Source organism: Schistocerca piceifrons, chromosome 3, assembly GCF_021461385.2.
Source record: "Schistocerca piceifrons isolate TAMUIC-IGC-003096 chromosome 3, iqSchPice1.1, whole genome shotgun sequence".
NCBI classification, from domain to species: Eukaryota; Metazoa; Arthropoda; class Insecta; order Orthoptera; family Acrididae; genus Schistocerca; species Schistocerca piceifrons.
Genome location: NC_060140.1, coordinates 881,871,849 through 881,885,526, shown reverse-complemented (window position 1 = coordinate 881,885,526; position 13,678 = coordinate 881,871,849). Strand labels below are relative to the sequence as shown.

Here is a 13,678-nt window from a genome sequence, read left to right as displayed (position 1 = left end):
GCATGGCTTTAACGGATCGTGCAGCCACGTCTCGATCCCTGATTCAACAGATGGGGAAGTTTGCAAGACAACAACCATCTGCACGAACAGTTCGATGACGTTTGCAGCAGCATGGACTATCAGCTCGGAAAGTACGGCTGCGGTCACCCTTGACGCTGCATCACAGACTGGAGCGCCTGTGATGGTGTACTCAACGACGAACGTGGGTGCACGAATGGCAAAACGTCAGTTTTTCGGATGAATCCCGGTTCTGTTTACAGCATCATGATGGTCGCATCCGTGTTTGGCGACATCGCGGTGAACGCACATTGGAAGCGTGTATTCGTCATCGACATATTGGCATATCACCCGGCTTGATGGTATGGTGTGCCATTGGTGACACGTCTTGGTCACCTCTTGTTCGCATTGACGGCACTTTGAACAGTGGACGTTACATTTCAGATGTGTTACGACCCGTGGCTCTACCGTTCGTTCGATCCCTGCAAAACAGGATAATGCACGACCGCATGTTGCAGGTCGTGTACGGGCCTTTCTGGATACAGAAAATGTTCGACTACTGCCCTGGCCAGCACATTCTCCAGATCTCTCACCAACTGAAAACGTCTGGTCAATGGTGGCAGAGCACCAATACGCCAGTCACTACTCTTCATGAACTGTGGTATCGTGTTGAAGCTGCAAGGGCAGCTGTACCTGTACACGCTATCCAAGCTCTGCTTGACTCAATGCTCAGGCGTATCAAGGCCGTTATTATGGCCAGGGGTAGTTGTCCTGGGCACTGATTTCTCAGGATCTATGCACCCAAATTGCGTGAAAACGTAATCACATGTCAGTTCTAGTATAATATATTTGTCCAATGAATACCCGTTTATCATCTGCATTTCTTCTTGGTGTAGCAATTTTAATGGCCAGTAGTGTGTGTGCTCGACTGGAGACGTATCTCGTGATCGAGCTGGAGGAGACAACATTTTGACACGCCTCAGGCTTCCATCCGGATAGCTGCGTCGAAAATCCGCGACGTTTCGATGAGAGTCATTCTCATCATCTTCGCCAGAAGATGATGAAAATGACACTCATCGAAACGTCGCGGATTTTCGACGCAACTACCCGGATGGAAGCCCGAGAAGATTCCATCAGCAGTATACACCGAGAAGCCTATTGACATATTTTGACACTCTATAGAGTATGTTGGGTTACAACAGCGGTATGTGGCGATCGTTATACTGTTGGAAGACACCCCCTACAGTGAAATTTCCTGGAAGATTAAAACTGTGTGCCAGACCGAGACTCGAACTCGGGACCTTTGCCTTTCGCGGGCATGTGCTCTACCAACTAAGCTACCCAAGCACGACTCGCGACCCGTCCTCACAATTTTACTTCCACCAGTACCTCGTCTCGTCCCTTCCAAGCTTCACAGAAGTTCTGCTGCGAACCTTGCAGTACTAGCACTGCTGGAATAAAGGATATCGCGGAGACTATGCGTCGATAAATCGTTTTCTTCGAGGTAATTCATAACATTCGAACACAGTATATGTTCTAAATCCCTAATACAGTTAAACGTTAGTGATATGGGCCTGTAATTCCGCGGGATACTCCTATTTCTCTTTTTCGGTATTGGTGTGACTTGAGCAATTTTCCAGTCTTTAGGTGTGGATCTTTCTGTGAGCGTGCCGTTGAATATAATTGCTAAATCGGGAGCTGTTGTATCAGCATCCTCTGGAAAGAACCTGGCTGTTACACAATCTGGACGAGAGGTCACGTCGTGATCTTGATCCGGTCATAGCTCCTAACGATGTTTCTCCATCTGCAGCGGTCCTTAATACTTGCTGATCTGTAACCCCTAATGATATAGCCAGTGTACTTCACACTTCAATTTCTACCCCATATTTCTTGTATTTTAATATTAATTTAGATTAGCTTTAGATATATTATTTCTTGGAGTGTCAACCACATGCTACATTTCCTGATTGCGGAATATGGAATATGAGCTGCCTCTCTAAACTGAGCATTGATCACATTGAAACATAGTACAGTGAGGTGACAAAGGGCATGGGATAGTGATACACACATACACAGACGAAGGTAGTATCGCATTCACAAAGTATTAAAGGACAGTACGTTGCATAGCTCTCATTCGTACTCAGATGATTCATGTGTAAAGGTTTCCGACGTGATTCTGGCCGCAGGACGGGAATTAACAGATTTTTAACGTGGAATGATAGCTGGAGGTAGAAGTATGAGACATTCCATTTGGGGAATAGTTAGCGAATTCAATATTCCGGGATCCACAGTGTAAAGAGCGTGGCGAGAACACCACATTTAGGCATTACCTCTCACGACAGACAATGCTGTGACGGCGCTTGCATAGAGTTGTCAGTGCTGATAGACAAGCAACACTATGTGCAATAATTGAGACATACGACGAATGTATCCGTTTTGGCAGTGTGGTGAAATTTGGTGTTAATGGGCTATGCCATCAGACGACCGATGCTAGTACCTTTGCTAGCAGCACAATATCACCTGTAGTGCCTGTCCTGGGGTTGTGACAATATCAGTTTACCCTAGACGACTGGAAAAACCTGGCCAGATCAGATGAGTCCCGATTTCAGTTGGTAAGAGCTGACGGTAGGGTTCGAGTGCGGGGCGTACCCCATGAAGCCATGGAACCAAGTTGTCAGCAATGCAGCGTGCAAGCTGGAAGTGACTCCACAATGGTGTGAGACGTTTCCACATGGAATGTGGTGCAAGTGAACCGATCGTTACGCGGAAATAGTTATGTTCTCTTACTTGGAGGCCTTCTGTGTCCAAACAACAATGAAGTTTTTGTGGATGACAATGGAGCATGTCACTGGACCACAACCGTTTGTGATTAGTTTGAAGAACATTCTGGACAGTTCCAAAGAATGATTTGAGCACCCAGATCGCTCAACGTGAATCTTGTCGAACATTTATAGGATTCAACCGACAGGTCAGTTCGTGCAGAAAATCCTATACCAGCAACACGTCCGCAATTGTAGATGGATATAGAGCCAGCATGGCTCAGCATTTCTGCAGGGGACTTCCAACGACCTGTGTCCTTGGCCCGTTGAGTCATTACACTACACAGAGGAAACGGAGGTTCAACAGGATATTGGGAGGCATCCGATGACTCGTGTATGTTCAGGGGTATCTACCAGGCCTCATTTCTGTGTCGATGTTTTTGTTTCAGAGCCCACGCATCCACTATGCTGTGTTTCCCACATTCGGCAAAATCCATTCATTTGAATGTTTATTTTCAATGAATTTCTGGCTAGGAAATCTCGTACTCTTTCTTGTTCCCTCTGCAAAACCACGACAATTTTCGACATACGGTACTTCTACGTTTTTGGGGCGAAAAAGGGCTACGGGTGCTAAATGTCCCCTTCATTCTGAACAGCCTAGAGCTTGATAGGTCTGACTGTTGCAGGAGTCGCTGCGGCTGTTCCCGACGATCCCCAACATGTCACACCTGGTAACTGAGGACACGCCGCTGTGCGAAGGCCGGCACGTGGCACCGCGCGGCTGCTGCGTGCTTGTGTCGTTCCTGCTGATGCACCGCCGGCCAGACCTGTTCCCTGAGCCCGACCTGTTCGACCCCGGCCGCTTCCTGCCCGGAGGCAGCGCCACCAGCAGGCAGCCGGGCAGCTACCTGCCGTTTGGCACAGGACCTCGCAAGTGCGTGGGCGCGCGCTTCGCCGACCTGGAGATGCGGGTTGCGCTGGCTGCAGTGCTGCGCAGGTTCCGCATCCGACCCAGCTCCACCAGGCAGCAGCTGGAGCAGATTCCTTTGTCCGTCACAGCACACCCACTCACCGGCTATCGAGTCTCTTGTGTTCTGCGGGATAACGTAGCGGTAGCTTCTTCGTGGCAGGACACGTGTGGCCTAAAATTCTCACATCGTCATGAGGAATCGCGAAAGACGTAACACTTTTAATTTATGAATTCTTCTCAATATCGAATCCACTATTACAGCAAGTTATAGTACACATAATCAGTCAGCAACAAAGCTGAGACAATGTCCAACTATAGTCAACAGTGTGAGTGTATAACTTGAAATGTTCATCGATAACGACACACTATGCTAACCCTCGTAGCTAGTATGTTAACAGAGATCTTGAAACAGGTATGTTTCTTCTTTGTCGACTAAAAAGTGCCTTTCCAAAGCTCTTCAGAAGATGGAGCAATTTTTTTGAGTCATCAGTCTCGTGGCTGCTTTGATGTGGCCCACCACAAATTCCTCTACTGCACTAATGTCTCCATCTCAGAGTAGTACTTCCACCCAATGTCCACAGCTATTGCTGGATGTATTGCAATCTTTGACTTCCCCTGCGGCTCTTACCCTCTACAGCTTCCTCTACTACTATGGAGGTTAGTCCCTGATGTCATAACACATGCTCCATCGTCCTACCCCTTCTTCTTATCAATGTCTTTGATATGCTCCTTTCTTTTCCGATTCTGTTCTGTGGAGAACCTCCTCATTCCTTTCCTTATCAGTCCACCTAAATTTCAACGTTCTTCTGTAGCACTATACCGGGTGATCAAAAAGTCAGTATAAATTTGAAAACTGAATAAATCACGGAATAATGTAGATAGAGAGGTACAAATTGACACACATGCTTGGAATAACATGGGGTTTTATTAGAACCACTAAAATACAAAAGATCAAAAAATGTCCGACAGATGGCGGTTCATCTGATCAGAACAGCAATAATTAGAATAACAAAGGAAGACAAAGCAAAGATGATGTTCTTTACAGGAAATGCTCAATATGTCCACCATCATTCCTCAACAATAGCTGTAGTCGAGGAATAATGTTGTGAACAGCACTGTAAAGCATGTCCGGAGTTATGGTGAGGCATTGGCGTCGGATGTTGTCTTTCAGCATTCCTAGAGATGTCGGTCGATCACGATATACTTGCGACTTCAGGTAACCCCAAAGCCAATAATCGCACGGACTGAGGTCTGGAGACCTGAGACGCCAAGCATGACGAAAGTGGCGGCTGAGCACACGATCATCACCAAACGACGCGCGCAAGAGATCTTTCACGCGTCTAGCAATATGGGGTGGTGCATAAACATCGTACGTTCCAGCAGGTGTTTATCAGCAAGGCTGGGGATGATGCGATTCTGTAACATATCAGCGTACCTCTCACTCGTCACGGTATCAGTTACAAAACCAGAATCACGCATTTCCTCGAAGGAAAAAGGCCCGATAACGGTAGATGTGGTAAATCCAACCCATACCGTGAGTTTCTCGTCGTGCAATGGAGTTTCCACAACAGTTTAGGATTTTCGGTAGCCCAAATTCTGCAGTTGTGGGCGTTGACAGACCCTAGGAGCGTGAAATGATCTTCGTCGGTCCACAACACGTTACTCAACCAATTGTCATCTTCCGCCATCTTTTGAAACTCCCACACCACAAATGCCCTCCGCATCACTAAATCGGCAGGTAACAGTTCTTGATGCCAATGGATTTTGTACGGATAGTATCGGAGCGTGCGCCTAAGTGCCAACCAAACAGTAGTGTATGGAATGCCTGTGCGACGTGCAACTGCACGAGCGCTGACTTCCCCGTGGATAGACGAACCCGCTACAGTCTCCATTTCTTCCTGAACTGTCTCAGCAGCATTACGCCTTGTGCTCAGTCAGCCACTACGGGGCTAGCGTCTAAACAACCCGTGGCTTCGAACTTCGAAATCATTCTCGCCACAGCTGCATTTGTAAACGGACCTTTACCCGTTCGTATCCCCTTCCTATGGCGATATGATCGTGACGCTGAACTAGCACATTCCCCATTCTGATAATACAGCTTCATTAAAAGCGCCTTTTCAGGTAACGTCAACATGCTGCGACTGCTGGCGCATCTGATTCTTTCTCTCATTACAGCTCCTTTTACACATGATTGTCATGCGAAGTCACTGACGTCTTGCTGTCCAGCGCCATCCGTCGGACATTTTGTGAACTTTTGTATTTTTTTTTGTTCTAATAAAACCCCATGTCATTCCAAGCATGTGTGTCAATTTTTACCCCTCTATCTACATTATTCCGTGGCTTATTAAGTTTTCAAATTTATACTGGCTTTTGATCACCCGGTATTTCAGACGCTTCGATTGTCTTCTACTCCAATTTTTGCAGTGACCATGATTCATTCCCACACAGTGATGTGCTTCAAACGTATATTCTCATAAATTTATTTCTCAAATTAAGGCGTATGTTTGATGCCAGTAGACTCCCCTTGGCCAGAAATGAGCTCTTTGCCCATGCTAGTCTGCTTTTCATGTCCTGCTTGCCTTGTCTATCACTGGTTATTTTCCTTCCAAAGTTTCAGATTTCCTTATCTTCATCTACTTTGGGATCACCAATTTTCACGGTATGTTGCTTGCTATTCAAGTTTCTGCCACATCCTATCACCTTTGTATTTTGCCAGGTTAGCTCAATCCATATTCTGTACTCACTATGCTGTTCATTCCATCCCCCAGATCCTGTAATTCTTCTTCACTTTCACTGAGAATAGCAATGTCAATGTAACCAGCGAATCTTATCACTGAAATCCTTTCACTCTGAATTTTAGTCACACTCTTGAAAGTTTCTTTTATTTCTGCCATTACTTCTTCCTACAGAGGCGAAAGACGGCATCCCTGACTTACACCCTCTTCAATCCGAGTACTTTGTTTCTGCCTACCAATCTGATTGTTTTTTGTTGGTTCTTGTACATACTGTATATTACCCGTCTTTCCTATAGCGTAGGCTCTACTACTACTTTTCTCAGAATTTCGAAAAGCTTTCATAATTTTACACTGTCGAACGCTTTTCCTTTGTCAACAACTCCTATGAGCGTGCCTTGATTTTCGTCAACCTTGCTTCCATTATCAAGTGCAAAATCAGAACTGCCTCTCTGGTGCCTTCAACTTTGCTAAAACCAAACTGACCGTAATCTAATCGATTCACAATTTTCTTTTCCATCATTAATGTTAGTAACTTGGGTGCATAAGCTGTTAAGCTGATTGTGCCGTAGTTTTCACTATCTTCGGAATTGTGTGGATGATATTTTTCAGAAAGTATGATAGTAAGTTGTCATGTTCATACATTCAATTTCAATGGTCGGTTGGTTGCTGAGTCTCCCAACGATTTTATAAATTCTGATGGAATTTTATCTATCCCTTCTACCTTATTTAACCTCAAATCTTGTTGAGTTCTTTTCAATTATGACCCTGTTATCAGATGCCCTTATGTCTTCCATATCGACTCCAATTTCTTCTTCTGTCATGTCATTCAGTCTTTCATTGTTCTGTTTTCACCTATCTGTTCTCTCTTGACCGTCTAACAGAAGAACTGGCATTGCGCTCTTAACGCCACCACCCTTGCTTTTAATTTTACCGAAGTTTCTTATGACTTATCTATATGCTGAGTCAGTGCCCGTGACGATCATTTCTTTTTCGATTTTTTCGCATCTTTCCTGCAGCCATTTCACCTTGGCTGCCCTGCACTTCCTATTCATTTCTACGGGATTTATATTACTGCATCCTGTCATTCCATGAATATTTTTGTATTTCCTTCTTTCATCGATCAGTTGAAGTATTTCGTGTGTTGCCCAAGGTTTCTTTGCGGCCACCTTTCTTCTACCTGCATTTGACTGTCGCACATCTGCCCTTTTCAGAGATATCTACTCCTCTTCAACAAGACTGCTTATTCTGGTATACCTTAGCGCACTATCCACATCCTTAGAAAACTTCAGACGCAACTCATCATTCCTCAGTCTTGAGTATCACACGTCCTTCCACACTGATTCTTCCGAACGAGCCTCTTAAACTTCAGTCTGCTTTTCATCATTACTAAATTGTGATCTGAGTCCATATCTGCACTTGGCTACGCGCTACAATTCAAAATCTGATTGCAGAATCTCTGTCCGACCATGAAGTAATCTAGCCGGAACCTTTCTTTGTCTCCAGGTCTTTTCAAGTACACCTCCTCCTCTTGTGATTCTTGAACAGAATATTTGGTATAACGATCTGAAATTTATTGCAGAACTCAATCAGTTCTTCTCCTCTCTCATTCCTACTTACAAGCCCGTATTCATCCGTAACCCTTTCTTCCATCTTGTCCGTGATGACTATTAGATTTTCATCTCCATATACATACGGAATTACCCGTCCAGTATTCTCATGTACCTACTCTTTCTCTCCATCTGCTGCTTGAGACGATGGCATGCGTACCTGAACTATTCATGTCCGTGTTACGACTGGTAGAATGTTATCCTGTCGTTGGTTATTCCATATTTTTCTCATAGTCATCTTCCCCTTGGCAATCCCCTCCCGGAGATCCGAACGGGAGACTAATCTGGAATCTTTTGCCAAAGGGGGAATATTGTGACAGTGTTTCAATTACAGGACACATTCTTCGCCAACATAGAGCAGCCTGATATTACATGGTCCTTGGTCTCTGCACTCGTTCTTCCTCTTTTAAGCCACATGTGTGTCTGATCTTTGCAGTCTTTCAGATCTCCGGAAGGATTGGTTACTCACTACGCAGAGACTTATGCCTCCACGTTTGCTTTAATTTATTGTGGGTATCCTATTAAATGCCATTTTTACAGAAGTTGGCCGATATTTGTAACTTCTATATTCTGTAACCGCTTTCTTGTACAACTGTTAGCCTACTAAAAATTTCCATTCTTCCATTTACCATCTCAGACTGTATTAATGACTTGTTAATGGATCACTCACATGGTGGGTCAAATATCTGCCTAATCCAACAACTTCATTATAAAAATGTTCAAATTTGTGTGAAATCTTATGGGACTTAACTGCTAGGTCATCAGTTCCTAAGCTTACACACTACTTAACCTAAATTATCCTAAGGACAAACACACATACCCATGCCCGAGGGAAAACTCGAACCTCCGCCGGGACCAGCCGCACAGTCCACGACTGCAGCGCCTTAGACTGCTCTGCTAATCCCACGCCGCAACTTCATTATAGTCCGCTTCTTCTGTTAGTCTCAGACATCACTCTCCCTCCTTCATGTTTTGTCTGTCGACGACAGAATAATGTGAGAAATGAACTGAACTTCATAGGCAAGAAAGCCCGAATCCGCTTCCACGATATAAACACCTCTGACCTTCTCGCAGCTCGTAGCTATTGACCCGGCGTGACAGCCCGCCACCCCTGGCGATGTTTACACCACATTATCAGGCTCTGGCTACTTTTCCTTTCAGGTTGTACTGCGAAAATTGACAAACCTTATTTCACTGACTCACCTTATCGAGAGCTTTCGAAAGCTGTAGAAGGAAAGTACATAATTCCATTCCGTTACATTCAATATCTTTGTTGATACTATAACTACAAGGATTAACTAACAATGAAATTACGTCCCCTCTTCGTATTATCGTTCGACGAAAATCTCCTTTATATATCTTGCACCCATGGTTTTCAACCCTTACGAGTTGGTGGTGCATGGGGGCTTAATTAAAAAGAATGCAAATAATTAAATTTTTTTTTTTTTTTTGCTGTCTGTCCGGTTACGCAGTCTCGTAACCGGTTGGCCCTGACTAGTATTACTCCGCAATCTGACTTCATAGAATAACAACAAAGAATGAAAGAAAACTTCCGTTAACACAATTAATTAATTAAGTCCCCAGCAACTATAAAACCTACGAAACAACAAAACACAAATGTAACTGTTCTGTGTGTGGAAGTGTGATTCAAAGTACACATCTGGCACGGTTCTTCCTCAATAAGACAAGGTATTTTAAATACCTTTTACACTGAATTAATTAAATAAAACTGAAATACTACAACTGCACATAGAAACCCGAATCACAGTCTAATACATGAACACAAGCCAGAGTGAACCTGTGACAAAGAGGCATTGTTATTTAGCACATTTGAAATAAAAAAATAAAAGATTTTCTTTACCTTCATATATATTGACGAAACATACACTCTGATCATTACAACATCCGCAGTCGAACAGCATCGGCTGTCTAGCCCATCAAAACAACTGCATACAACATGCTCACAACTAGTCACGGCTACATCAGAACTCCTACTGCCCACTTCTCAATATGCACTCTCCACGACGACTTCTCGACAAGCACTCACCACTACCACATCTCAACAAGCACTCTCCACGTCGACTTCTCGACAAGCACTGCCAGTGGAGGCGGCTGAATAATACTCTTTGGCGCAATCTCTGGCGCTGTGACCCAGTGTAGCCACCTTTCATATGCCCCTCCTCCACGGGCTAGAATTTGATGGTATTTTTGCCAGCATTGGTGGTGAAAATACCACCAAATTCGTCCAAAAAATACAGACAAAAATTAAAAAGTAATATTAATAAGTAAATATCACATAACTAAACAAATTTTGGCTTTGCACTGACCCTTCAATAACCTAATATATAAAATACAATAAGGAATACAGATGCTTGCGTACATATGATTTTACAAAATAGTTTACACAGGTATCATGTGGTTGAACAATTCAATCAATAGCGTCAGCAATGACGAATTGGTGCAGGTAAGAGTCTCATAACATCTCACAAACAGTAAACACACAAAAAATCAGTTTATACAAATATGCACATAAAATCCTTTCAATAGTTCAATAAACAAGTAGAACTCCTGAGAGTAGTTGACAGTTCCTACAGTAGCACCCAGCAATGATCAACAGGTGCAAATAGCAGTCTCATAACATTTCATCAGCAGTATTTAAACAGCTTCAACAGTGGCACCCAAAAATGGCGAGCAGGCGCAGACACCAACAAGTGACATTATCTCAGTAGAAGCAGTCCATTAGTGGCACCCAGTAATGTTGAACAGGTGCAGACAGCAACAAGTGACATTATATCAGTAGAAACAGTTCCACCAGTGGCACCCAGCAATGTTGAGCAGGTGCAGACACCAATAAGTGACATTATTTCAGTAGAAGCAGTCCATCAGTGGCACCCAGTAATGTTGAGCAGGTGCAAAGAGCAACAAGTGATATTATTTCAGTAGAAGTAGTTCCATCAGTAGCTCCCAGCATTGTTGAACAGGTGCAGACACCAACAAGTGACATTTCAGTAGAAGCAGTTCCATCAGTGGCACCCAGCATTGTTGAACAGGTGCAGACACCAACAAGTGACATTATTTCAGTAGAAACAGTCCATCAGTGGCACCCAGCAATGTTGAACAGGTGCAGACAGCAACAAGTGACATCATTTCAGTAGAAGCAGTTCCATTAGTGGCACCCAGCAATGTTGAACAGGTGCAGACACCAACAAATGACATCATTTCAGTAAAAGCAGTCCATCAGTGACACCCAGCGATGTTGAGCAGGTGCAGACAGCAACAAGTAACATCTCATCACTGGTTGAGCATTTCCAACAGTCGCACCCAGCAATGATGAGCAGGTGCAAACAGCAACAAGTGACATCATTTCAGTAGAAGTAGTTCCATCAGTAGCACCCAGTAATGTTGAGCAGGTGCAGACACCAACAAGTGACATCATTTCAGTAGAAGCAGTCCATCAGTGGCACCCAGTAATGTTGAGCAGATGCAAGTAACAGTCCATAATATTCACTATCACTAATCAGACAGTTAATCAGAGTTCATCAGCAGAAATTAAACATCTCCTAGTGGCACTCATCATGTTGAACAAGTGCAGGTAACAGTCCATAATATTCACTATCACTAATTAGACAGTTCATCAGAGTTTATCAGCAGAAATTAAACATTTCCAAGTGGCACCCAGCAATGTTGAATAGGTCCAAGCACGAACAACAGTTTGAAGGCACACACAATTGCTTTTACAAAATTATTATCAATGCTCTTACACTAAACATACAAATTATAATAAACACACAAATGATATCAGATAATTGTCATATTAAATATTATAAATACACAAATATCAGTAAACCTATAATATTTATGGGTGTCAGTGCAAGCCACAACAAACAAGTAAAATAATATTTAGGAGATAGGTTGGTACCAATTATTTGGGATTAGGAAAGGAAAACACACAAAACACACTCACTCATCTTTCATCCACATTAAGTACTACTGTGTAATTGAATAGTGTTAACTGTGTAAATGCAATTCTATCCAAAATTTTATGTTCAACTTGTGTATCAAGTAGTAGTGGCAGCAATGTATAACAGTCAATAAAAGTTAGTCAACGTCGTAGTCATCATGTCAAGACCAATGTTTGCCAAGCCAAATCAAATGTACGGTTGCTGAACAACTGTCAGTGTGCCAAGATATGCAAATACTTCCTCTCTCCAAAAAAAAAAAATATATATATACTGCTTAGTGATTTAACAAAGTGTGTGTGTAGACAATCTTCTTTCCACTTGAGTGTTCTAGTCTGCCATCTTCATCCTCCTTGTTCCATATAGACCAACAAACAAACAAACAAAAAATGCTCCTACTTACTTCACCTCTTATCCACCAAAACTCCAATAATCATTATCATCACATAATCTTAGTACTTCAGTAATACCTCTTCCGTCGATACATATAAACCTTATTGTCAATATCATTTACCTTACCTCTTGTCCACCAAAACTGCAATAATCATCAACTTCACACAATCTCAATACCTCAATAATACCTCTTCAATATGTCGATACATATAAACCTTATTACCAATATCATTTCCCTTCCATAACAACTCTTTCCTCTAGTCAGTCTCCTCGAACAAGTACAGATAAAATCCTAGTGCAAACTTCAATTCATCATCCCATGCAATCTGAAGACACAATGTCCACACACAACCTCTGTGTAGTCCACCTGAGCCAAATCTTCTACTCATTATGAATTATAAAATACATTTTGGTTACCTTGTCCATCATAAAATAAAAGAAATGCATACATGACCTCTAACAGCCTTCAGTTTGAATAACTTTCAGTAAGTAGGTGCGAGTACGTAGTACGAAAGATCACATAAGACTTTGAATGAATAAATCGTAATATTTCACAGTGTGTACACCACTTCAAAAATCATGGCAAAACAGAAGCAAACATGTGGAGTATTTCTTGTGTCAAGTGTCACTTGCTATTTCAATTGCTCACGAAGAATGCAGTGTAATAACTGTCAATGGTCTAAACCTAGTGTTGGTATGTCATGTCGTTAGCTTCCTTCCTATTAGCATAAATTTATACAGCTTCCATAAAACCTCCAGCTCATGTGACTTCAATGAAGTTTCTTGTACCAACGTCGTTCGTAGAATTATAGCAGTTCATTTTCTTATCTTAAAATATAAGGCACTGAGCGTAAGCAAAACATGCAATAGCGAGTAAATATACCAGTAGAGAACAGTGTCAACAAGTGGATGCAGCACAATCCCTACAACGAGGCTCTGCCAAGCGAACAATCTATAATTAATACCATAGTGTGACCTAAACTCCATGTTCGTACACCGCATATCAGCATTTCTATATACCAAATTAAAGAGTAGTTATGACAACAAACAGATATGTGTAAATATGCAATCCATACGCAAAGCAGCAAATATGTATCTTACATAATAAACAGGTCATTAGCATCATTTCAGCATAAGCAAATAAATGTTCATATGTAATCTTAATAAGTAAACATGAAGGTGCAAGCAGATAAATCACAAAGTATAACTCACATACATAACCATATCAGCACAATTAATCAGGTGACAATTATAATTT

The 13,678-nt window shown here is 42.6% G+C and overlaps 1 protein-coding gene across 1 annotated transcript in view; it reads left to right on the top strand.

Annotated features, from left to right (window-relative positions):
• The window catches only part of LOC124789147 (cytochrome P450 4C1-like), a 130,207-nt gene extending 126,267 nt beyond the window's left edge, over nt 1-3,940 (top strand). Inside the window, exon 6 of the mRNA XM_047256441.1 lies at nt 3,443-3,940. Within this exon, the coding sequence (XP_047112397.1) occupies nt 3,443-3,940 (498 nt within the window). The remainder of the gene's footprint in view (nt 1-3,442) is intronic.
• Nucleotides 3,941-13,678: the final 9,738 nt, after the last annotated feature.